Here is a 27,149-nt window from a genome sequence, read left to right on the forward strand (position 1 = left end):
TTCTCACCATTCTTATTCAGTCTGTATGGTGAGCAAATGTTCAGTGTAGCTGGATTCTGTGAAGAAGAATGTGGCATTAGGATTGAAGAAGGCTTATTACCAACCTGTGTATGCAGATAACACAACCTTGATTGATGAGAGTGAAGAGGACTTGAAGTATTTGCTGATGAAAATCAGGGATTGCAACCTTCAGTATGGATTACAACTCAATGTAAAGAAAACAGAGAACTCTCTCAATGCAAGAATACTTTGTTCTATTAAACTGGCATTCCATGATGCTCACCTTCCTGATATGATCACTGAAGACAAAGCGGGTGCATTAGCACATGTGATGAAGAAAGCTGATGGAGCCCAGCTATCAAATGATGTAGCGTCTAGAATCTTAAAAGACTCGAAGGTAAACAAGCGGCCATCTAGCTCAGAAGCAAGAAAGCCCACATGGAAGAAGCACACCAGCCCGTGTGATTACAAGATGCTGAAGGGATCAGTTATCGGGCATCAAAGAACAAAAAAATCATATCATGGTGTGCTCACCTCCCTGATACAATTCCTGAAAACAAATGGGTGCATAAGCAAATGTGGTAAAGAAAGCTAATGGTGCCTGGATATCAAAAGATATAGCATCTGGGATCTTAAAGGCTTGAAGGTAAACAAGCGACCATCTAGCTCAGAAGCAACAAAGCCCACATGGAAGAAGCACACCAACCTGTGTGATCAAGAGGTATCAAAGTGTGGAGTGGGTACCCAAAGCCCATCTGTAGGCAACTGGACATCCCCTTACAGAAGGGTCGTGAGGAGGAGATGAGCCAGTCAGGGTACAGTTTAGTAACAATGAAACATACAACTTTCCTCTAGTTCCTAAATGCTTCCTCCCACCCACTATCATGATTGCAATTCTACCTTACAAATCTGGCTAGACCAGAGGAGGTACACTGGTACAGATAGGAACTGGAAACACAGGGAATCCAGGGCAGATGATCCCTTCACGACCAGTGGTGAGAGTGGCGATACTGGGAGGGTGGAGGGAGGGTGTGGTAGAGAGGGGGAAACGATTATAAGGATCTGCATATAACCTCCTCCCAGACAACAGAAAAGTGGGTGAAGGGAGACGTTGGACAGTGTAAGATAAGACAAAATAATAGTTTATAAATTATCAAGGGTTCATGGAGAGAGGGGCAAAATGAGAAGCTGAAATCAAGGGCTCAAGTAGAAAGAAAATGTTTTGAGAATGATTATGGCAACAAATGTACAAATATGCTTGATACAATGAGTGTGTGTATGGATTGTGATAAGAGTTGTACCAGCCTCCAATAAAATGATAAAGAAGAAAAGGATCTTCATAATTGTATCAGTAGGCAATACTGATAAATGGAGAAAAGGTTGAAGTTGTCAAGGATTTTGTCTTGCTTGGATCCTTAATCCAATGTTCATGGAAGAAACAGTCAATAGATCAATTGAGGCATTGCATTGGGTAAATCTGCTGAATAAAGCCTCTTGAATGCGATGAAAAGCAAGGATGTTACTTTGAGGGCTAAGGTGTGCCATATCCAGTTGACTCATATACATGCGAAAGTTTGACATTGAATAAGGTAGACACGGACTTAAGTGGAGAGCAAATGCTTTGAAAATGATGAGGGCAAAGAATGTACAGATGTGCTTTATACAATTGATATATGTATGGATTGTGATAAGAGTTGTATGAGCCCCTAATAAAATGTTAAAAAAAAAAGAATAAGGAAGACAAAGAAGAATTGATGATGTGTTTAAATTTTGGTACTGGTGAAGAATATTGGAAGTACCAGGAACTTTTAAAAGAACAAAGAAAAATGTATTAGAAGAAGTACAGTCAAAATACTCCTTTGAGGCATGTATAGTGAGACTATGTCTCACATTCTTTGGACATGTTGTAAAGAGAGACCAGTCCCTGGAGAAAATAGAGGAAGGGCCTCAACAGGACAAATTGACACAGTGGCTACAACAATGTGAGAATGGTGCAGGACTGGGTAGTGTTTTCACACTGTTGTACAGTCATTTTAAGTTGTAACCAACTCAATGGCTCCTAACAACAACAACAACAACATACAAAAGGGACCCCAAACCTAAATATACTTTAAGGAGAGCATTTTAAAAATAAATTTTAAATAGAACAATGACAAAGACATCCAAATGAGAATGCCATTAAAAGGTATAATTGGCATCCCAGGAGATTTGGAGGCTTACAAGAACATAAGAGGGTAAAGGAAACTGACACAGCATGATTGGCAAAGCAATATGTCACATTTACAAGTGGGACTACGGAAGTCAAATCGGAATGAGATTACATACATTGTGTTAGACTGAAGAATTTACCAGGTTGGCCCAGGGCCTTTTGACCCCTCAGTACTATGCTATGATCTCCGTCAAGGACACACCTGGACAACCCCAATGGAGACTGCCCCTTCCTGTGCTGGGGGAGGGAGGGGTGGAGGTAATCCATAGTCCAGTGGACCAGACTGTTCACATTCATGTTTGCTGGTCAGAAGGAGTTCAGTGGAGTTTAACTCTATATTGGAACTCAACAAAATGGGATTCTGGGCTTTCCTTGTTGACCGTAGCCTTTGTAAACCGGGTGCTTAGAATTTATGCTCTAATCAAGTTTTGAATAAGTTATAAAATACATGTTTCTAGACCATTTGTTCTATCTATTTTTATCAGCAAGGTGTTCAAAATATAAGCTCTAATACACACAGAACACGGAATAGTTGTTAGGTGCCATCAAGTCGACTCTGACCCATAGGGACCAGACCCTATATGGTTGTTCTGTGCCATCCTCACAATTGTTCCTGTGCCTGACCCATTGTTGAGGCCACTGGGTCGATCTATCTTGTTGAGCCTTCCTCCTTTTTTGCCTCCTCTCCACTTTATCAAACATGATGTCCTTCTCCAGGGACTGGTCTCTCCTGACAGCATGTCCAAAGTATGTAAGACAAAGTCTTTCCATCCTTGCCTCTAAGGCGCACTCTGGCCTTAACTTCTTCCAATACAGATTGGTTTGCCTTTTTAGCAGTCCATGGTACTATCAATATTCATTTGTAGCTCCACAGTTCAAATACATCACTTCTTCTATGGTTTTCCTTTTTTCAGTTTTCAACTTTCACACGCATATGATGCAATGGAGAATCCCATGGCTTGGGTCAGGTGCACCTTAGTTCTCAAAGTAACATCTTTGCTCTTCCATACGCTGAAGAGGTCTTGCGCAGCATTTTACCTAATGCAATATGTCTTTTGATCTCTTAATTGCTGCTTTCTATGAGCACCGATTGTGGATCCAAGCAAGACAAAATCCTTAACAACTTCAGCCTTTTCTCCATTTATCATAATGATACCTATTGGTCCAGTTATGAGGATTTTGGTCTTCCTTACATGAATTTGTAATCCATACTAAAGGCTACAATCCTTGATCATCAGCAAATGCTTCAAGTCCTCCTCGCTTTCGGTAAACCAGTTTGTGTCATCAGCATACTTCAGATTGTTAATAAGCTTTCCTCCAATCCTGATAGCACATTCTTCTTTATATAATCCAGCTTCTCTGATGATTTGCTCAGAATATAGATTGGACAGGTATGGTGAGAGGATATAACTCTGACCCATACCTTTCCTGGTTTGAAACCAGGCAGTATGCTCTTGTTCTATTCACACAATTGCCTCTTGATCCATGTACAAGTTCTGTCTGAGCATAATGAACTACTCTGGAAGTCCCATTCTTTTCAAGTAGTAAGTATGATATAATTAAGAATAGTAGTGTAGTGTAATTAAGAAATGTTTACACCCACTTTAAAAAATAGATTTTATTCTTATTGCAAGTATATTAAAACTCTTCTATAAGAATGCTACATTTTTAAATGGGAGCAAAGCATGAGGTTTAGTGGCACTCAGCTATGTAATAGCTCAATTTTAAGGAGGTAGATAGAAGAAAGGAAAAATGCATAAAAGCTGTTTAGTCACTAAATTTCCTGTGTGAGCCACCAGATGGCATACATGCTCCATTTCAACGAGGAGTCGGGACTCCTTGACTCAGGGACTCCTCTTGACTCAGGGACTCCTCTTGACTCGGACTCCTTGACTCAGGGACTCCTTGACTCAGGGAGGGCCTGAGGAACGGTTCTATGCAGTCAGTTGTGGGAAGTTTAGCATGCTCTTAAGTTGGTTCTTTGTAACCTGGTAACGTCTGGTTTATATAATAAAAATATACTTAGTTTTTAATTGCATATTTTAATTTCTACATAATTTAATACACATACATCTATACATGCATATGAGGGTAAGTCAAAAAGTATTTCTATTATGGTCCCAGTTAGGTTTATTCCAAACAAAACATATTTAAACATGTCTCTTCAGTCAGAGATGGCTGCAAACAAATTCTCTCAGTCATAAATTTATTCTCCTATGGGTGCCTTCAAAAACAGGTCCATAATTCCACCTATTCCGACTTCTCTATACAGAAAAACACACAAGGCAGTAACTGGCTTACTGATTTCGAACTGCTGATTTTGTGGTTAGCAGCCCAACTTGTAACCCATGATGCCACCACAATTAGCTCCTCTAAATAAATGGGCTGGGAACTATAATATATGTAAAAAGTGTTACTATTTGCATAGATGGCCGCCGAGTTCCTTCTTATCTGGTTGTGCTGGTGCAGGCGGATGGGCTAGTAAAAAGGGACTTCTGGCCCTGCCAACCTTTCTTGTTAGTTCTTTTGAGTTTCTTAAGAGTAGCTTATTGATAGCCACCCTATAGGACAGGGTAGACTAGAACTGCCTCTGGGGGGTTTGAGATTTTAATTCTTTACTGTCAATTCTGCCTCCTAGCTACCTTAGATAGTCAGAACTTGTGTGGAGGCTGAGTTTATACCAAGATTCAGAATGAAACGGACTTCCACTGTGAAGCATGACTTCCTGCACACAAGTTCACAATTACAGATTGGACAAAGTTAAAGCACATTATGCTTTATTAAATTAAAATTTCATTAATCTCACATATAGTATATTTGAGTTTTTAGGATAGATTCTTCGCATAATTCACATATATTGGAATAATGCCATATTTTTATATAAATAACATTGCACATAATACAGCTTTAACCAAGAGAACCCCTGGTGCATTAGTTTCCTGTAAATGCTACATGTAAATACATGCTTTTTCTTAGGACTAGAGGAATTACACTATAATTGAATTATAATCTTTTTATTACTAATAGCCATGAAATGATACTTCTATAATGATGAAGGTCTGGTGTAGAGAACCTAACCTAAAGGGAAAGTCCCCAAATAGTGAATTATGAGCTATCTTGATACTTTGAGGAAAAATTTAATTTGGTGTGCTGCCTTAGGCCTTTTATAGGTTGATGTTTTAGGTTATAAAAAGAGACTCCAATCTCAAATATAATTTAAAGAGAACATTAATTAAGTCCTAAATGGGACTAAGAAAAGACAAAGGTAAATCATCTGGATGAGGGAGACCATTGCCACAAGGTCACAATGGCATCCAAGGGTTTGCTGAGATACAGAGCACTAAGAACATGGAAACTGCCACAGAGCATGATTGGCCGCACATCAGTACACTATAGTTACAGGTGGGAGAACATGTACAGTATTTTAGACAGAAGAGTTAACAAGATTAGCCTAGGGTTTTCCAACCAAGATATTCAGGCCATGGCTCATGAAGGTCTGAAGCCCAGGAAGGTGATGTCCATCAAGGACACTAGGACTGCCCCTCCCTGGCTGTCTGGAGAGGTGGAAGTAATCCACTCTCCAGTGGACTCTGCCTGAGGGCAATACTGTTTACATTCCTGGTTAATGGTCAGAAGGAATTTAGTAGAACTGTAATCTAATGTGGAGACTCTGCAAATGGATTTGGGCCATCACTCTCATCCATACTCATCTGCAAACAGCATGAAGCTTCAGAATTTAAGCTTTAATGAAGCTTTGAATAAGTTATAAGTACTACCTATGTTTCTAGATATCCATATAGTTATATATTTCTATGTATATTTCTATTTGGAATATTATTAATAATTTTGACACTTTTGAAGAAATATGGTAAAAAAAGTCCGGTGGATATGGAATTTGGGGAATTATATGATTTTTATGTGTTAACCTATACATTTTGCCCCTGAAGAAAGCTTGAGCCATTACAGAAAACATGTCTAGGTCTATAGTATTTTCAAACTTGTACAACTAGCTTCTTAAGGTTTCATATAATTTACACTGGTTTTGACCCTTTTTTAGCATTTTATTGGGGGGGCTCTTAAATATCTTATGACAATCCATCATTCAGTTGTATTAAGCACCCTTGAACCTATGTTGCCATCAACATTATCAAAATATTTTCTTCTACTTGAGCTCTTGGTATCAGCTCTTCTTTTTTCCCCTCCCTCCTCTTTTGTCCCCCTCATGAATCCTTGATCAATTATATATTGTTATTATTTCATGTCTTACACAGTCTGTTGTCTCCTTTCATCCACATTTCTAACCTGGGTGGGGGGCTATATATCAAGCCTTGTGAGGTTTTTTTTCTTTTTCCCCTTCCCTCCCCCTGATCCCTCCACCCCCATACCTCATGATATCGCTACTCCCACTATTATTCTTGAGGGTTTTATCTGTCATTAATTCCATGTGTCAAGAGCTCTTATTTGTACTAATGTGTGTACTCCAGTCTAGCCAGATTTGTAAGGTAGACCTGGGTCATGGTAGTGGGGGCTGGGGGGGTGTCACATTCAGGAACTAGAGGAATGATGTGTGTTTCCTCAGTGCTATACAGCACCCTGAATTGTCCCTTCCTTGTGACTCTTCTGTGGGGGGATATCCAATTGTGTATAGATGGGCTTTGGGTCTCCATTCCAACCCCCCTCATTCACATCAATATAATTGTTTGTTTGGGATCTTTTGATACTTGATACCTGACTTTGATTCTTTGTTGTGTGTTTTTTTTTTTTTGAACAGTGATCACATGGAAAATGTGTATGGCTATTTAATGAAGTACACTAACCTGGTCACTGGGTGGCAATACAGGTAAGTGTGATTGTTGTATGTCACATTACTCTCGAAAGAGACTATAAAAGGAGGCCTGGTGATTATATATTACTTCAGTATAAATATACTGGGAAACTTTAAAAAATGTTTTGTTGGCTCCTCTTTTATTGACCATGTTTTCTGGGAGCCTGGATGTTATTTTTCCTTCTTAAAAGATGGGAGGGGAAAGTCGACATCTATCTTCAAATGCCTCAGAAGTTACTATTATGTTAGGCTCAGACCTATCTGTTCACCTGCCTTGATCTTTTATACTTACACAGTATAAGGTTCTAAAAACAACAACAAAATAGCTCATTGCAATTGAGTCTGTGCCAACTCTTAGTAACATATAGGAGAGAGTAGAACTGCCCCTGTGGGTTTTCAAGACTGGAACTCTTTTTTTTTTTTCAACGGAGAAGGCATATTTTAATTTAATCATTGTACACACAAATTGTGAAATTCTGGACACGTATACGAAGTTGCAAAGAAAGTTCAAGGACTCTTGCTCAATTCTAAAAATTATCTTAAAACTAAGGAAATTTGGCCAACTTTCATCACTAATGCATGCACTTAAAAGTTTCATACTTACCAAATTTTCATTGTCTGTTTTAAATCTTGAAGATATAGTGGGTCCATACTTGGTTTAATGCTTGTGGTAGTATACATTAACATTGATCACATTAAAGACTGGAACTCTTTATGGGAGTAGAAAACCCTCTCTCCCTTGGTGTGGCTGGTGGTTTCGAACTGTAGCCCTTGAGGATCGCAGCCCAGTGCATAACCACTGTGCCACACTCTAGTTAGGCTCTTAGGGGAACGGACTAGAAGTTAGGCGGCAGATAATAATTTGGCTAATGATCCTATTTTGTACAGATTTTCACCGCTTTTGGGGTTTGGACATTTAAATAACAAACCCAAAGTCAACTATTTCAAATACTTTATGGAATTAGTAGTTGTTGAATTAATTTATTTCTTTAATTTTTTTCTTAGTGAAAAACCTAGAGTTTGAACCCAGATAGTTTTACCCCAGAGTTTATATTCTGTCCATTATATCATGGAACTCCTAATTCACAGTATAATATTGAGACTTCTGCTTTTAGCCCTAATAGAATTAAAAGCTGGATTTTCCTTCCTACTGTATACAACTAGAAAATGGGACATAAGTGTGAAAAATAGAAGATGCCAAACAGTTGTACTTGCTTGACTGCTAACTGAAAGGTTGGAAGTGTAAACCACCCAGCAGTGCCGTGGAAGAAAGGCCTAGCAACCTGCCTTTTAACAACTCTAGCCATGAAAACCCTAAGGACAATTCTATTCTGCAATACTCATGCAGGTCCCTTGAGGTAGAATCAAATCAACAGCAGGTGATTTGGCCTTTTGGTTTAATATTAAGGAGTTCAGATGCAGATGTCCTGCAAGAATATGGAAGTCATATGAGAAGGCAAAGCTGGGTATGAAAATCTAGAAGAGGACTATTCCTATCGAGGTAAAAAGGGGAAAGTTCTTCCATCTTCTATAAAAAGCCAAGCCAAGAAGAAGATCCTTTTGCATTTTTTTGGTTTTTTTTTTTTCCTTTTGCATTTTTTATGTAACTTTGGGAGATGTGTACCTTCAAATGCTATACAGAATATTACTTAAATTTTTATATGGCCTTTTTAAGTGCTATTCTTTGCATTTTTCAAAGGAAAGAAGATTAGCTCATGTCTCCAACATTCAACAACTTTCATTCCCTAATATTGAGAAAGTCTCACACAGAACATGGATGTAAGATCGATCCCCAATAAATCAATGCTTCTTAGATTCAATGTGTGTCAGGGATGACATTTCAGGTCTTTGGCAACTGGGACCGGAGGGAAAAGGGCAGGTATTTGTGTTTGCATGATGGAGGCCACCAAAAAGATCCCTTGGGCCCTTGCTTCTGTGAGGAGTCAGCAGATCCAGGACAACTCTACCTCCAGGTTACAAAGGGGTACTGCAGACTTGCTCCATCCAGTTCTGTAAGAGCCAGTTTTAGAAGGACCATGAAATGTGGATATTAGAACAACCCATCACTATTTGTTATTGAGAACATAAAGCCTTTTTAGCAATTTACTTCATCAGAGAGGTCCATATAGAAAGTTGATTTTGAAACACTTTTACATTATTTTACCTTTTAACTTAATGGCTTCAGGCTCACTTCAGAATAAAACTTGCATCTTCAATTTTCTCTGAACTTAGCTGGTGGTCATGTGAGTATAACATCCCCAGTCCTCGTCATGAGACATGTAGATTGAATCATCAGTGGAGAACAGAGGGGAAGATTAAGATCTTGTTGAAGAGCCCTAGACTTTGTAGCCCATGATTTGCCTCCTTACATCTGTCCATGTGCTGAAAACGAAGCTCAAGTAACAAAAGCCCTGCACTTGGGTCAGCTGTTCAAGCTGGATTCCCTAGAGCTATTTCCCTCTTACCAGTTCATCTTGAGCATTGCTTTCTGTGTATACCTCGGTAAGGGTCTTCTTACTATAAATATGGGGATAAGAAATTCCTGTTCATAGGAAGCATGAGATGTCTAGATCTATTATACTCTAAATTGTTTTCACTGACTAATTTTCGGAGGGAAGACCAATCATTTTCCTTTTCTCATTTGATAGGAATATGCCCCCCACCTTTTGGTAGGGGGTGATGGGAAATGAATTTTCTTTGTGACTTTCAGTAACAGCTTTATTGAGACTCATTTTTTATAGTGTATAATTTTATTTTTATTATCTTTATTTATTTTAAACATTTTATTAGGGGCTCATACAACTCATCACAATCCATACATATACATACATCAATTTTATAAAGCACATCTGCACATTCCCTGCCCCAATCATTCTCAAAGTATTTGCTCTCCACTTAAGCCCTTTGCATCAGGTCCTCTTTTTTTTCCCCTCCCTCCTTTTTTTATTATTTTTATTTGATTTTTTATATCACCATGAGATTGCTTTCTTGTTAATAGGAAAAACAGCTCTTGAGTCTATTTGATGAATTTTCTTAGAAGATCACGTGAGTCATATTAAGAAAGATAGGTGTGTTGGACAGGGTTCTCTAGAGAGACAAAACCAGATTGCTAGTAATTATATATATAAATATATTTATAAAGATAGATATATAACACAAGAAATGAACTGTTCAATTATATACAGATAATACAAGAAATTAACAGTTAAATTATAAAGCAGTGAGACACTAGCAATCCTTTAAGTCTTGAGAGCTGCCAGTTGCCAGTCCCTTTCTGTAGAGAGAGCTGGGCTATATATACCCAGGCAGCAAACAGCAAGGCAGGTCACCAACTGTCGGTCCCCAGCTCCAGAGACGAACATTCCAATCGTGTGGGCTTAAAGGAACCTTAACTTACAGCGACACAGTCCATAGGCTAGGTGTCCCACAGGTAGTGTACCCCTTTAAATTGAGGCACAGAACAAGCAAGGCAGCCGCATGCTGGTCCGATGATTAAAGAGCGAGAGACAAGCAAGGCGAGGCTCACCGAGCCATTTATCTCGCCATCCTTCAATTAATCCTACTGGTGTTTATCGGCCAGGCTGGCACAATAATCGCAATAGGATATATGTTTTATAAAATGTTGTCAATGTCTATATTATTTTAACTCATATAGTCACTTGGGAATATGAACAGTCCTATGAAAAATGGGAAAAATGTGGCTTGCAGGTCACTAAGAATATAACTTTAAAAACTCAAAATTTTATTAACTTATTTTTTGCAACTCTAACTTTTAAAGTCAGAAGCATGCTAAAAGCTGATAAAAACACTCCTTTGATGGTCGACGTATAGCCTTCCCCCACCCTCAGGGAGAAGAACAACAGAAATCGTGGGGGAAGAGAGACAGCAGTCAGTGTAATTTATGAAAATAATAATAATTTATAATTTATCAAAGGATCATGAGGGTGGGATGTTGGGGGAGGGTGGGACAAAGCAGCTGATAACAAGGGCTCAAGTAGAAAAATATGTTTTGAAAATGATGATGGCAACATATGCACAAATGTGCTTGATGCCATTGATGTATGGATTGTTCTAAGAGCTGTAAGAGCACCCAATAAAATGACTTATAAAAGAAAAAACACTCCGTTGCTTTTTTCATCTCCATTTTCAAGCATTCAGTGTCAATTTCTGTGGTTGCTTCTCTGCAGCTCGCTTTCTCCCTACTAGAAGGTGGAGTGCAGTCTTTCCCTGACTCAGTGTGAAGTGGTTGTTACCTTACTTTGGACAATCAATATCTCTGAGGAACTTGAACCAGATCAAATGATCTACTAGGTTCTAGCATATATCACACTAATAGGTGGCTTATCAAACCACTGCATATCCAAACATAAATTTTTAAATGCTGGAGCCCTTTTAGACATTTTCTCTTACTTTAAAAATAAAAGATCTGCAGTTTCACTTGAGATCTTAACTAGTATATGTCCAGAAGTAGTTAATCTAGAACCAAATCAGAACATCAAATTCTCCTTCAAAATGTATCAGTATTGCTTCATTTGGTTTTAAGTTCCTTGCATTTCTGCATCTCCAGTTACAGCGTTTTCTTTTTTAAACAGAACAAGTAGAGTCCTTGGTTGTGGCCTACTTAATGACAGTTACATTCACAAAATAGCTCCATTCCACCATTACTCTCATTGTGTATATTTCACTTGCTGACCCTTAAATCAGAGTGATTTTTTTATCTAGCATGTAGTTAACCTCAGAGTTCATGGTTTGATTTACTTTTATTGAATTTTAAATAAAAGTTTACATTGCTGCATTAGCCTGGGCAAGCTCCCCTCCCCATTAATGAATTCTGGAGAGAAATCTTCCTCTGAAAGGATACTGTATCTTTGCTTCCCTTATGCCTTATCTGGTATAATTCTTCCTCCGCTGAAGATTTCATATTTCTCAATAAGCTCATCTAGGCTTTCTGTAGCCTTTATTTCCAAGTACTGTTTCAAATGTTTTTGAAATTTTTAAATTTTAAATAGCAAAATAACCCAAGTGTACAAGTGAAAAAAATTTTGACTTTTTTGTAATCATTATAGGTTTTTTGTTTTAAATAATGAAGCTGGACTACTGGAATACTTTGTGAATGAACAGTCTAGAAATCAAAAACCCAGAGGTACTTTGCAGCTTGCCGGAGCTGTAATATCCCCCAGTGACGAGGACTCTCACACCTTCACTGTTAATGCTGCCAGTGGGGAACAGTATAAACTCAGAGGTAGGATTGAGAAAGGAGAATTAATACTGTGATTTTCTTCTTTGCTTGACAAGTGGGTGTTCTTCCCTGTTTTCATTTGGGTTCTGGAAATAGAAATTGCTGTGGTTTGTAGATAAACAGTATTCTAACTCTTGTAATTGTTTAAGAATTTATGGAGTCTATTTTAATAAATAACCTTTTCAAGTGGACCAGTTAACAAATTTGTTTAGATCTACCCCTAAAAATTTTATATAGAAAAAACCTTTATTATTGAGAAATTTAAGAACATAAAACTCAGAAATTCACTGCCACTGATTCTTTTCCAATTTATAAGGACCCTCTGGCACAGACAAGCACTGCCCCCGGGGTTTCTGAGATTGTAACTTCTTATTGCAAGAGAAAGCCGCAGCCTTCTCCCATAGTGGCTGGAGGCGTCAACATGCTGACCTGTTGGTTAGCAGCCCAGCACTGCGCTACCAGGGTTCCTTTTAATGTCTGCCATGGAGATACGTTTCACACCTTCACTTCATTTGGTCTGCAAACCCACTGGTTTTAGTAACTAATGAGTTGAGATTTATGAAAATGCCCATGTTCATTAAAATAAATTCTAACTCCTATTTGGCTATACTTAATTTGTGTATGGTTTTTGGTTTTATTATTTAATCCATGTGCAGAAAGTATAATAGTAATCCTAATTAAGCATGCTATTCCAAAAACCAAACTCACTGCTGATACATAGTGACTCATAGTGACCCCCTGTGAGTTTTGGAGACTGTTGACTGTTACTTACAAGAGTAGAAAGCCGCATCTTCTCCCACAGAGGTGCTGGTGAGTTCAAACTGCTTACCACGCAGATGGCAGCCCAACACATAACCACTCTACCTTCAGGACTCCTAAGCATGCTACTGAAGATCTTTAAGTGTTGAGTATACACTAAATGCCTAATAAATGTTATTTCTTTAAATAAGACCATACCTGTATAGTTTATCCTTCTTATGGAAACATTCAACCGCTTTGCTACCCTACCAAGGTTGATGCTTTGTCCGATTTCCTACCTTTCCCCAGTCAGATATTCACTCTAGGCCTGGGGGACCAGTCCCCTGGCTTTCAGTTACCTATTCTTCATGAAGTCTATAGCATGATACTGCCAAAGTGGTGATACTGCCCTCTGGGGAGTGCTAGAACAATCCAAGGGGCCTGCAAAAACCAATACCTATACTTTATCCTGGCTATGAACCTAGTGCAAAAGTTTTTTGAGTAGTTTTTTTCCTGAAAAGAGGGCATAAATCCAAGTTTGGGAGCCTATGCTAGAGACAATCAATTGTATTCTAAAAATAAATATGAAAACGAATAACTTTTAGATTCTTTTTACTAGCCACAGATGCTAAGGAGCGACAACATTGGGTTAGCAGGCTTCAGATATGCACACAACACCACACTGAAGCTATTGGAAAGGTATGTAGACTTACATGCATTATTTTCAAAATTCAAATATGAATAATATATACCATAATATTTATGCTTTCGTATAATTGTGTGGTTTTCAGTTAATTCACACGGTTGTTCAAACTTCATCTAGTTCTAGAACATTTTTATCATCCCCCCATTCCCTGCTTCCCAGCCCTAGGCACATACTAATCTATTTTCTGAATTTACCTATTCTAAGAATTTCATATAAATGGAATTATCCATTATGAGCCTGGCCTCTTTTACTTAGCATGATATTCTTCCATGTTGTAGTGTATATCAATACTTCATTTCTTTTCATTACTGAATAATTTCATTGTACCGATGTACCACATTTTTTTTAGATACTCAGCAGTTGATGAACGTTTGGTTTTGGTTTGTGGCTATCATGAATAATGATGTCATGAACAATTATGTACAGATTAAATTTGTATTTTTGTTATATTTGAGAATATATAAAACATACATAATTTCAGGATTACTACATGTATAATTCAATGACATTGATTATGTTCTTCAAATTATGTAACTATTACCCTCACTTTTCAATTTTTCTTTGAACCATTACATAATAAAACTCATAAAACTCACTGCCCCAAGTTTCCTGTCTAATCAGATTGCTAGTGTCAATTTGATCTCATACAGCTGTCTTTTAAAATAGTGCAATGCTCAAGGCAGCCTTTTCTTTTTTTACAAATTAAGCTCAACCCTTGCTTGATTTTATGAAGATGTAGGGCATTTTAAATTTTAAAATTATCGCAAGGCAAGAGTTTCAGGAGTTCATTCAGCCTCCCTGGCTCCAGAAAGTCTGAATCCAGGAGAATTCAAAATTATTTTGCATTTCCCCCTTTTGATCGGGATTAGTCAATAGAGTCTTTGATTAAAACATTCAGTAATGGTAGTTGGGCAGGTCTTCTAGTTGGGCACCATCCAGGTTTTCTGGTCTTATGACATAGGAGGCAGTTGTTGCTGGAAGCACACATTCCAATTCCCTCTCCTATTTCTGACTCACCTCATCTATTGCTTCAGGCAAATAAGGCTTAACTGTTATAACTTGATTGATCATATAACCAGCTTTCTGGCCCTGAGGCCATTTATGTACAAGTTTTTCTGTGAACATGATTTCAGCTCACTCTTGTTTAAGGGGGCTTCAACAAGCTTACAGAAAAATTCCATTTTCCTACAAACTTTATGAAGCCCCCTCATATATAAGTAGTGGAATTGTTGAATCATATGCCAATTCTGTTTAATTTTTTGAGGAACTATTTTCCAAAGTGACAATATATTTTGGCATTCTCACCAGTATTGGGGGCGGGGGCTAGGGGGGAGGTTGGGAGGTTCAAATTTCTTCAAATTCTTACCAACACTTGGCATTGTTTACTTATTTGTTCACAGTCATCCTTACTTACTTAATGCCATCGAGTTGATTCCAACTCATAGCAACTCTGTGGGACCAGGTAGAGAACTCCTGTGGGTTTCCTCGACTGTAACTCTTTACAGTCTGTTCCCATGGAATAGCTCATGTTTTCAAAATGCTAACCTTGTGGTCCAACACATAGTCCACTACACCATCAGGGCACCTGTGGCCATCTTAGTGGATGTGAAATGCTATCTCATTGTGAGTTTTATTTCATTCCTGATGACTAATTAAGCATTTTTGAAATATATACATTTTTAAAATATTTGAAATGTGCGGTTAGGAACGTACAAGAAAGATAATGTATTATTTCATACCTAGACCTATAATAAAAGCCTGACTTTTATGATATAATTTTAAAAATTCATTTAGTTTTTCTCCCAAAGGAAATTGTTAGACCTATATGTAGTCTAGTCTTCAGGAAATCCATCACAAAATTTTACTTATACAACAAGATTCTAATTATAGTCAATGATCAGAAAATACTGTTCATTCAAACAATGTTATATTAAAATTTTTGTTACATTGCTGAATATACATATATATTTATATTTTATTTAAGAAATATATTTTTAAATTAAAAAATCATCTTATAGTTTTCTTTCAATTACTGTTTTTAAAAATCTGAATTTGTAAGTGCTTGTTCTAATATTTGTAAAGTGTGAAAAAAACTCTTATTAACATAAAACTGGAAGTTAATTTTAAATAAATCACCAGTTGACTGTAGCATGTATGAAGTACTTAAATTTTGAGTATATTAAATCTTACTGTTTTCAGAAATGCAATTGCAATAAACTCTGAGGTTATTAGAAAAAGTTAAACTCTATATATAAGCTTTAAGTATATAAGGGTCAGAGAACCAAAAAAGAAAAAAGGGAATGATTTTGTTTATCTAACAGAATAATCCTCCTCTGAAGTCACGGAGCTTCTCACTTGCATCTAGTGGCAATTCTCCAATATCCCAGAGGAGACCAAGTCAAAATGCCATATCTTTTTTCAATGTCGGACATTCTAAACTTCAATCAGTTAGCAAAAGAGCTCACTTACCTCCCGACCATCTTGTGGAAGTCAGAGAAGTAAGTGTGAATTGAAGTTGTTAAAATGTACAACATAGTATGTTAAATGCTTGGTTTTGTCACAAAATTCTCTTAAATGCTTTTTGTGTTTTCGGGGACCTCATTGTTTCCCATATAATATGCTGAGATTATTTATAAACTGAAGGTTCCTGGATTATACCTTGATATTATGTTTTCCCATGTCTGTCAACTACCCATATTGGGCATAGTGTCATTTTTCAAAAGTCTTTCAGTTCTCAGGTAAAAGCACAAATTCCTGTCATGTAAAATTTATGATCAAAAGGATCATTAAACCTTGGGGGAAGGCTGAAAGGTCAAACGAGTGACTCTTCTTCAGTTTAAAGTAAATTAAAAAGTAATAATGCTATTAATTGATAAAATAATAACCACTAATAACCAAAACTCAGACCCATTGCCATTGAGTTGATTCCAATTCATAGTGACCCTATAGGACATAGTAGAATGACTCCTGGGGGGTTTTGAGACTTCTGAGTTCTTCCTCAGAGCGGCCTGCTGATGGCGAGCGACTGCTGCCACCTTGCGGTTAGTACTATTCCCACTGCACCACTGTGGCTTCCTAGTGATCACTCATGGAAAACACACACAAAATAATGAATTCAATCCTCAATACTGTCCTGTCTCACCATTTTCCTCTTTCTCTTTCACACTGAGTACCAGAGAATTCTAGTTAATATAAAGGATTTAGCTTGTTAGGTTCCAAATATTCCAGTATTAGCGTATATACTCGCGTATAAACCGAGTTTTTCAGCACATTTGTATGCCGTTTTTGTGGTAAAATTAGGTGCCTCAGCTGGATCGGCTTATACTTGTATATACAGTACTTACTTGAATTAAATTTAGTAGAACTTACACTTAAGGAGTGAATTATTGAAAATAATATTTTATATCACCCTCATGATTCGGGACAGGTAGCTATATATACCCTTTGTCAAGTCATTTTTGGTTCTGCTTATAGGTAAGGAAATTGAGATTTAGAAAGTTAAAACATTCTTTAGGTACATAAATGATAGATTTACCTCACCTTTCAGTTTTGCTATATAAAGAAGAGGTAGTTACAAAGATTGTTTCCGAGAATAATGCATTTATAGTCATGATGATGGTATTCAATTAGTAGATAAATTATCACTATTAGCCTAGAGTGGAGAAAAATGAAATGTTAAAACTGGTCAAGATACCAGCATAAAGTGTCATAATTTATTCTTTAACCCTGAAAAAGTAGCCAGGAAACCTTGGCACTCTTTGGTAGTTGCTGAGAATGGCTCAGAGCTCAAGGCCAGGGGCGGAGGGATTATTTCTGGGATGTTGGCCATGTTCTGCTCTGGATCCAGGCATTGGTTACACAAGTGTGTTTCATTATGAAAATTTTATGGCCCTTCAAGGAGGCTTCAAAACGTTGATGGACAAATATATTTTTAAATTCCATTTTCCACAAACATTTTGAAGCCCTCCCATATACTTGCTTACGTAGTATAACATTCATATATTTATGTAAAATGGCTAAACACAAAGAAAAAAATATGTAGCTTAAGTTTTTCTGGGTTACACTGCCCGATTCTAAGGAAAGGGAACCCTTTCCTACTTAAGATTGTAGCCTCCCCAGAGGCCTTTCTAGGAGCCCTGGCAGTGCCCGATTTAGTGCTGGCTGCCACAAGAGAAGCCAGTGGTTTGAGCCCACCAGGAAGAGGATGTGGCAGGCAGTCAGCCGGCTTAAAGATTTCCAGCCGGGAGACCCTGTCTTCCAGCTACTGAGACACTGTCAGTTGAGGTCAGTGTGCGCTTGAGGTTTGATGAGGCAAGACGTTCTAGTTTTTGTCATTTGTTTGTTTGCTTGTTTTACTGTGATTTAGTGAGGTTTACAGAGCAGATTGTTTTTTCATTCAGAAATAGTATCCCACAAGGAAATAGCACTCTTCCCATCCCTTCCTGTGTGTACCATTTCCCTGACCTTCAGAGCTTCGTCCCTGTGGTGTAGTTGATCATTCTAAGGAGTGCATACTCCAGTGGTATGTTCCCCTTGTAGGTCTGTTTGTTCTTTGTTGAGCCAGAGGGGTGAGTTCAGTTCCAAACCTGTAGGTTGACTAAGGGCCATAGTTTCCAGGGATCTACCAAATAACCCTGGTCTTTTATGATGTGTTCCGTATTTCTAGACCACTTTATTCAGGGTCTCCTGTATGATCCTTTTCAGAGTGGCCGGCTTTGGTAGCCAAGCACCTAGTCCTTCTGGTCCTGGAGTCGGAGGCTGGATAGAGATCACGTGGCCCATTAGTCCTCTGCACTCAGTGTTTTTTGGTGGCTTTGATTTTCTTCACCCTGAATGAAGCTACTTGCACTTTATACATGGCTGCTACTCACCAAAGTAGGGTGTTGAACATTTTCTTTGTGGACTATATTGTGCCAGTTAAGCTGAGTGTCCCCTGAAACTACGGTTGTGATCCCCAAGCCTAGAAACTCATTACCTCAAGGTGTCTGGTTATATAACTTTGTCTTCTGTGTTCTTTACTTTATGATATATTTGCAGCACATAAAAATACTATGCATAAATATTCTCTTCTCATTCTCTCTCTCTCTCTCTCTGTTTCTCTCCATTCACCTTTCTGGCTGTGCTCTATGAATCTACTTGTAAATTGTTATTACTGATAATGCAGGATCAGCTATATAATAGTATTTGTGTTTTTTGCTTATAACTTTCTCCACTCATTGTCTTCCTTTGCTTTGATCAATTTGTGCTGATCTCCTTATTGTACTTTGCCTTTTTCTTCACCTAAGTTAATTTGTGCTTACCTTCTACTTAGTGAATTTGTGCTTACCTGCGACTTAGTTTGCTTTCTTCTTACTTACCCCTCTTCTCTTTAATCAAAGAATCTCTGTGTTAACTATTTCTTAACTCTTTATAGTTGTGGTCTCATACAGTATTTGTTGTTCTTTTGTCATTGGCTAACTTCAGGCAGCATAGGTCCTGGGTTCATCCAGGTTCTAAGGTGTTTTGCAGATTCATCGTTACTTTTAATGTTGTGTAGTGTTCTCGTGTGTGGATGGACCTTAGTTTAACCATTTATTTATTGATGGACACTTAGGTTAGTTTCCTCTTTTGCTATTGGTGCTGTAATGAACAAGGGTGTGCGCATGGGTCTGTTCATGTTGTGGCTGTTATTTTTCTAGGGTATATAACAAGATTGCTGAATCATAGGGGTTTTCGTTTAGGAGGGTTCTAGTCTCCACTCATTGCCAGAATTAGTTGTTTTCTGTTTTTATCATTTTTAAAAATTTTGCTATTAATGCTCGGGTGAGAGGATGTTGTTTTGATTTCTACCTACTTAGTGGCCGACAATAATAAACATTTTTTCAAATGTTTTTTAGCTGCTTGAATGTCTTTGGTGAAGTGTCTGTTCATGCCCTCTGCCTCTTTATAAATTGTTTTGTTTTTGTTGATGAGGTATTGGAGTTTCCATCAGTTTCAGAGATTAGCCCTTGTCAGAGGTACTTGCCCCAAACTGTCCCTCAGTCTGGAGAAACCTCTTGATCTGCATGAACATTTAATTGTCAGGATGCCCCCGCTGTCTTAATTTGCCTTCTGCTGTTTGTGCATTTTTAGTTAGGTTTGATAGTTTATCTGTGCCATGTATACAGCCACTAAGATTGCCCATGTTTTTCCATTTATGTTCTTTGTAATTGTAAGTTTGACAAATAGGTCTTTATCATGAGTTAGTTTTTTTATATGGTGAGATATGCGTCCTATTTAATTTTTCTCCAAATAGATACCCAGTTTTGCTGGGATCATTTGTTAAAGAGACAATCTCTCCCCTGTTGTCAAAGATCAACTGTCCATAGACGGATGGCTTTATTCCTGGGTCTCAGTTCTGTTCCACTGGTCCGTGTGTTTGTCATTATGCCAGTCCCAAACATTTTTGACTAGTACGGCGGCATAGTGGGTTTGGGGATCAGGGAGTGTGAGCCCTTTGTAGTAGTGCTTTACTTCTCTGGGGCCTCTTTCCTTTGTGTATAAAGTTGGTGATGAATGTTCTCATCTCCTTAAAGATTGAAGTTGGAATCTGGTTTGGGGAGCTGCATTATTATCTGTAGATTGCTGTAGATTATCTGTAGATTTACATAGGGGATAGAGAACTGTTTTGGTCTCTGACCGTCTGAACCTAGACCATGATTATATCCCTCTAAGCTGCTTTTTATTGTGAGCATTTAATCCATCTCCTCCTCTCTGTCATGCTTGCATGGATTATTCTCACTAATCTAAGGATCATTTTTCATAACACACCATAGTAGTCAGTATCTTAAATATATTTTTCATATCATGCTGGTATTTAACATAAAACTCAGACATGTGTGCTAAAAGAGTTTCCTCTTGTTGAGAACAGGTGTTTTCTTAGAGAATTGACTTGTTTAACGTCAACCTCTTGAACCATGTGTCTAGTGATGATAATGATGTAGGCTCTGTGTATAACCATATGTGTCATGCCTCTGCTGTTCTCTGGACTCTCACATGGGATTTCCCTTGTCCCATTTGAAACAGGTGTCTCTTGATCCATGTACAGGTTTTGCTTGAGCACAATGAAATGGTCTGGAATTCTTATTCTTCTCAAGGCTAGCCATAGTTTGTTATGATCCACACAGTCAAATACCTTTGCCTAGTCAATGAAACACAAGCCAACATCTTTCTGGTATTCTGTGCTTTCAACTAAGATCCACCTGATATAGATGCATGGGTTGCATCTATATCAGGTGGATCTTAGTTAATCCTTTGACTCTGTTAGAAAAAAGGAACAGGGCTTCTAGTCAACTCATTTCAACTTGGTCAAAAATTAATGGGGAGGCGAGAAGGGGAACCGATCACAATGATCTACATATAACCCCCCTCTCAGGTGGATGGACAACATAAAAGTGGGTGAAGGGAGACATTAGTCAGTGTAAGACATGAAAAATAATAATAATTTATAAATTATGAGGGAGGGAGAAAAAACGAGGAGCCAATACCAAGGACTCGAGTAGATATGTTTTGAGAATGGTGATGGCAACAAATGTACAGATGTGCTTGACACAATGGATGGATGTATGGATTGTGATAAGAGCTGTACAAGCCCCCAATAAAATTATTTAAAAAATTAATCAAATGAGACCAAGAAGTCACGTGAGAAATGAAGAAAAAGGAAAACTATCATGTTCTCAATGTTGATTCTAATTGAGCAAGCCTGGAAGTGCTAAGAAGAAAGTGGTTGAGAGCCCAGACCAGGGATTAATTTTACTTAGAAAAGAAATACGCAATGCTGCTAATGAAAGTGTTTTGCATTGTTCTCTCTGTTGACTTTGTATAAATGTTTACTGTTAATTTTACCCAAAAGAAGGGAAATCTTTTGAACTTAGTTATAGCCAAAGAAAAAGTACATCTCTCAGCTCTCTATTTTGTGTTCAGTTGACAAACACAATTAAGTTTTTCATTAACGGAGTATGGCTAATAGCCAAGCAAAGGAGCCCTGGTGATGTGTGCTGTGTGCTGCCCACTGAGCTGCTAACCAGAGGGTCCCAGGTTCAAACCCATCAGCCACTCTATGTGAGAAAGATGAGACTGTCAATTCCCCTAAAGCAATGGTTCTCAACCTTCCTAATGTTGTGACCCTTTAATACACAGTTCCTTATATTGTGGGACTCCCCAACCATAACATTATTTTCGTTGCTACTTCATAACTGTCATTTTGCTACTGTTATGAATCGGAAGACCCCTGTGAAAGGGTCGTTCAACCCCCAAAGGGGTTGCAACCCACAGACTGAGAACCACTGTCCTAAATAAAGGTTTAAAGTCTCAAAACTCCAGAGACACGGTTCTACCCTATTCTATAAGCTATGAGTCAGAATGGACTCAACAGTTAGTAACAGCCAAGCAAATGTGAACTAGATTTCCAAACCTGGTATATCCTCAAAAGGGACTCTCAAGTTGAATATGCTAATTAAAGTGATAACTATATATATGCTATATAGAAATTATGAGTGGAACCCACAGTACTGTTATTCTTCTTAGATGATGTCTCATGCTGAAGGACAACAGAGAGATTTAATTAGGCGAATTGAATGTCTTCCGTCGTCTGGCCATCTTAGTTCCTTGGACCAGGATCTCTTAATGCTGAAAGCAACTTCCATGGCAACTATGAATTGCCTGAATGACTGCTTTCATATTCTACAGTTGCAGCATGCATCACATCAGAAAGGTTCATTGCCTTCAGGTAAGTAGTAGGTTAAAAGTTAAAAACCCTGCGGGCCAAAATCTAATAAAGACTATATTTTTGTCATTCTAATTTGAGAAAATTCTTAAATAAAAAAATAAAAACCCATGAGCCTCTTGGATTTTAATTTTCAAAGTAATTTTATAAATTCTTTGCTGTGGTTTTCTTTGGATCTGAAATGCTTTTAAGTTTTATATCATTGCATGTACCTTTAGAAACTTGAAACTCAGCATGTCAAATTCTAACCTCAATATGTTCATCCTCTGTATTTCTGTTAAAAATTGTGGCATAACAATTCTCCCAGTTGAAAAAACTAGAAACTTGAATTTTGGCACTGTTGACCAGTCATTATTTTATAATGATATACTTTTCATGGCCTATCCATCACCTTTCAATTAGAACAAAATGTGTCTAATATTTGACAGTATTTGTTGACATTGACGGTACATGGGAAAAGAATGTAATTACATGCAATAACAAAGATAAATTTTCTATTAAATGAAATATATGAATAAATACTATCACATTGCATTCATAGCTTCATATTTCACGACAAACTATTGTCCTCTTATCTAGCTACCTCTCCTTTGTTACATGATTTACTGTTTTAGAATTAGTACATAATTTTATGTATACATAAAAGTTCGTTACCATTGAGTTTGACTCATAGTGACCCCATAGGACAGAGTAGACCTGCCCGGGAGAGCTCTAAGTGTGTAACCTTTATTGAAACAGACCTCTGTGTGGAGTGCCTGGTTGGTTTGAATGGCCAACCTTTTGCTTAGTAGCTGAGCTTTTAATCACTGTGCCACCAGGGCTCCTTATATGATTTTACAATGGCCAAATATTTTTAAAAGAATAAAACATTCGTTGTTAGTCTGTCGAAGAAGCAATCCACGGGGGAAATTTGTGACTTTTCATTCCTTTCTACTATCTTTGGATTTATTTATGTTGTAAAGTGCTCTGAGTCCAACTCATCGTGCGACCCTATAGGACAGGGTGGAACAGGTCCTCTGAGTTTCCAAGACTCATTCTTTAGTAGAAAGCCTCTCTTTCTCCGGCGGAGCGGCTGCTGGTTTCAAACTGCTGGCCTTGTGTTTAGCAGCCCAGCACACAACCACTGCACACCATCTGGACTCGCTCCTTAAAGGAATTGTTTATTTAGAAGACCTCTGAGACCAAATGATTTATATGCTAAATAGTTTTGTTGTGGTATCCAGTAAGTTGAAAGATTTCTAAATTTAGTGTTTATGTACAATTTATTTTTAGAAGTAAGATAATCTGGATATTAAAATCTTTTAAGGTAGGAGCTTAGAATTTTAAAACATGCCCCATGAGCTACCCCCCTCTCCCCCTGGCAACCATGAACCTTCCCAGTGCTGTGGGGGATTGGACTAAGTCTCCGGCACCATGTTGAGGTAGACTGGAAGACTGGAAGTTGCAATCTATTCCTGTGCTGAAGTCTGGGCTGAGTAAATTGCTTACTCATTTTAATTCCTGCTGCAGCAGTCCAAACAGCCCTTAGTATAGCTTCTGCGAAACCTAGATCAGCCTCTGCAATCAAATGGAACACCTTCCATTATTGATTAGGTATAGAATCCACTTTGTTAAACTAGTTGAGGGTAATAAGAGATGTTTGAGTCATTAACTGAGATGACAGGTCTCCAAATGTGACCATGGTCTTTCACTAGGTCACCTATTATTTATTCAGAAGAGCCCTTCAGGTTAAAAGTATACAGGACTTTTTACATCATTAAAAACAGAAGATGGAGAAGAATGGACATCTATTTATAATTTTTAAATAGAATTTAAATTAAATTTTAATAGAGGGTTATCTTGATCATTTAGAAAATTGCTGTTGACAATAGGGTTCAGCCCTGAACTGAAACAAATTGTACTGTTTCACAGTCCCAGACCCTTCCTGTTGTGACCCTCCAAAGCCTAATTGTATACTCTTTTCTTCTGAAGTCACAAGAGCGAGGTCAGCTTCATACAGAAAGGCAAACAAATCGATTGCTAGGGTGCAGAATACAACTCAGTGATTCACAGACATGCCTAAGAAGTGAGTTCAGGCTGTTCTGGGCGGATTCTTTTAAATGGTATTTGATTTCAAGTTGCAAGTGTCCATTGTAAAATGTTGCCCAATCATTGTGCTTATGCTAATGAGACACAAGTGCCTGTGTTGCAGGGTCTCTGAACAGGTTGACTTGCTTTTTAGTCCTGTAGGCTTAAAATTGTTTAATAAAATTTATATCTGCTGAATTTTGCAGATTATGAGCAAGTTTCAGCAAAAGTTTTCTCTTACTTCATCAGGAACGACAATCGAGTGGTTAGAGCCAAAGATACCTTTATCAAACCACTATAAAAATGGAGCTGATTTTGCAGCTGAGCAGAGCAAGCCAGTGGCAGTCACAGAAGAGCAGTCGGTTGCTGAGTCTGGACAACTAGCAAGGGTAAGGTAATGTGAAAGAGTGCTTTTCTTGTAAAGTTCCTGGCTTCTCAGGACCTATGTGCCAACAATAGCAGCAGAGGAGCCCCCCACCCCCACCCCCATTGCTGTTCTACAGGAATAGCCCATTGTGTTAAATGTGTACATGTCGCTTTTTATCCCCTCTGGATAAAATTTTAAAATTTACTTTTCCTTGCTAATAATGTGTTTAAAATTTTTGCTACTTGCATTTTTTCTCTCTCCAGAAAATAGAAGCCCTGGTTGCCCAGTAGTTACGTTCTGTTTTGCTAACTGCAAAGTCAGCAGTTAGAAACCACTAGCTGCTACTAGGGAGAAAGATGAGGCTTTCTACTCCCATAAAACGATAAACAGTCTTGGAAACTGACAGAACAGTATTACCCTGTCTATAGGTCTGCTATGAGTCGGAATCGACTTGGTGGCAGTGAGTTTTGTTTGTTTGCTTCTTAGTTTGTTTTGAGAAAATTACTTATTTAATAAGATTGTTTAAATGATGTTTTTCTCATGTGGTTCTTTCTCAAGTATATTCATCTAACATTACTTGCCAAAAGCTTTCTATTAAGTTTAAAAGTTTGCTGTGAAGTCTTTTTGACAGCTACTACTCTTGCCAAACCAGTTTCTCAAATGAGTGTTTTCATTTATTCAGAATCCCACCACTAAAGCTCATTCCTATTTTTTGTTACCATTCTGAATATCTTATTTTTGTTTTTATAAAAAGCACTGTATCCTTTTTTATAGCACTGTAGCATCTTGTTGGCTTTTTTTCCTTCTCTTTCTCTAGATTTTTTTTTGTTCTATTCACTGAGCCAAGAGTAATGAAGAGTTTATAGCTATTTACATATTGACAAATTACTTTTTAACATAAATGTGTCACACAGAAACTTGCAAAGCTGTCATAGTCTTGGCTCATTAAGGCAGGTAGTTAGGGCAGGGTGGGGGCTTGGGGGGAAGTAACTGATGACTTGGCTTTTGACTAGCTTATCTGTGAAGTCAAGTCTCTGACAGCAAGTATGTTTTAAGTTATCTGGCAGATCACTGGCCTAATTTTAGCATTTGAAGGAGATAAAAAAAAGATAAGATATAGTTCTTTCCCTAAAAGACTTAAAATCTTGTCACAAGATATACACAAAAATGAGATAATAATATGAAGATTTGTTTTTTGCTTTGATCCGGCCTTAATTGAAACAATTTAGCTTACTAGAATATAGAATAAATGAAAAAATACTTTGGTAAGAACTCAAAAGCCCAAACTCACTGTCCTCAAGTCAGTGCTGTCTCACAGTGAGCCCTTTGTGGGTCTCCAAGACTAACTGGGAGTAGAAAGCCCAGTCTTTCTCCCAAGGAGCTGCTGGTGGTTTCCAACTGCTGACCATGTGGATCACAGCCCAATCCACACCACCCAGGCTCCTCTTGACAAGAAAGTGCAATCGAAATTGAGCTTTAAAAGGAGGGGAGGATTTGGAGAGAAGAAAAGTAAGAGAACCCAAAGGAGGAGGGGTGGCAAACGCAGGATAGTAAGGTAGTCTAGATTGCTCATATGGAGAAGGCTGCCTGATGGTTTCCATGGCAGGTTCTGCCATTTATTAAAACGTGGGCCAATTACTTGACCACTCATCATTTTCATTTCCTCATCCGTGAGAGAAGTGTAATATTACCTTATAGCAATACTGTGAGGAGGATATAGTATGAATTTCGTAGAGTACTTGACTTGTGGGAAATGGTGATAGATTGTCAATGGCACAGCTACATATGGCACCATTGGAACTACAGTCTACATGCCGGATGCTCCCTGGAGCAATGTTCCAGAGAAGAGTGTAAATCATGCTCCCCTGGGCTTGTGCAAACTGGACCAAGCAGTGTTACCAGCTGCCTTTTTTTTTAACCAAAGGAATTATAAAAATAACAGAAGAATTTGGTCTTAATATGATATACAGTGGGGTCTTGAGCTGGGGAAGGATGTGATATGTTTAAGAAGAATGATAATATGTGATTTACCTTAGAATAAAATGGAAATAGAAACAAAGACACATGTATAGATAATATGCATTTGAAATGAAAGTTCGTGTGGGTTGGTAGAGTTGGATCAAAGTTTTTAGCCTAAATGATTACTGTATATACTCATGTATAAGCTGAGTGTTTCAGCACATTTTTAAATGCAGTTTTTGTGGTAAAATTAGGTGCCTTGGTTGATATTCAGGTGGCTTATACTTAAGTATATA

General features: G+C 37.9%; 1 protein-coding gene across 2 annotated transcripts in view; it reads left to right on the forward strand.

Moving 5' to 3' along the window:
- OSBPL11 (oxysterol binding protein like 11) overlaps positions 1-27,149 on the forward strand; it is an 88,002-nt gene that overhangs the window by 18,861 nt on the left and 41,992 nt on the right. For both annotated transcript variants that reach the window (XM_075556298.1, XM_075556299.1), the window contains 6 exons: positions 6,981-7,049; positions 12,101-12,276; positions 13,631-13,710; positions 16,039-16,215; positions 22,262-22,463; positions 24,777-24,916. In XM_075556298.1, coding sequence (XP_075412413.1) covers positions 6,981-7,049; positions 12,101-12,276; positions 13,631-13,710; positions 16,039-16,215; positions 22,262-22,463; positions 24,777-24,916 — 844 coding nt within the window. The remainder of the gene's footprint in view (positions 1-6,980; positions 7,050-12,100; positions 12,277-13,630; positions 13,711-16,038; positions 16,216-22,261; positions 22,464-24,776; positions 24,917-27,149) is intronic.

The sequence above is a fragment of the Tenrec ecaudatus genome, chromosome 8 (assembly GCF_050624435.1).
Source record: "Tenrec ecaudatus isolate mTenEca1 chromosome 8, mTenEca1.hap1, whole genome shotgun sequence".
Taxonomy (NCBI): domain Eukaryota; kingdom Metazoa; phylum Chordata; class Mammalia; order Afrosoricida; family Tenrecidae; genus Tenrec; species Tenrec ecaudatus.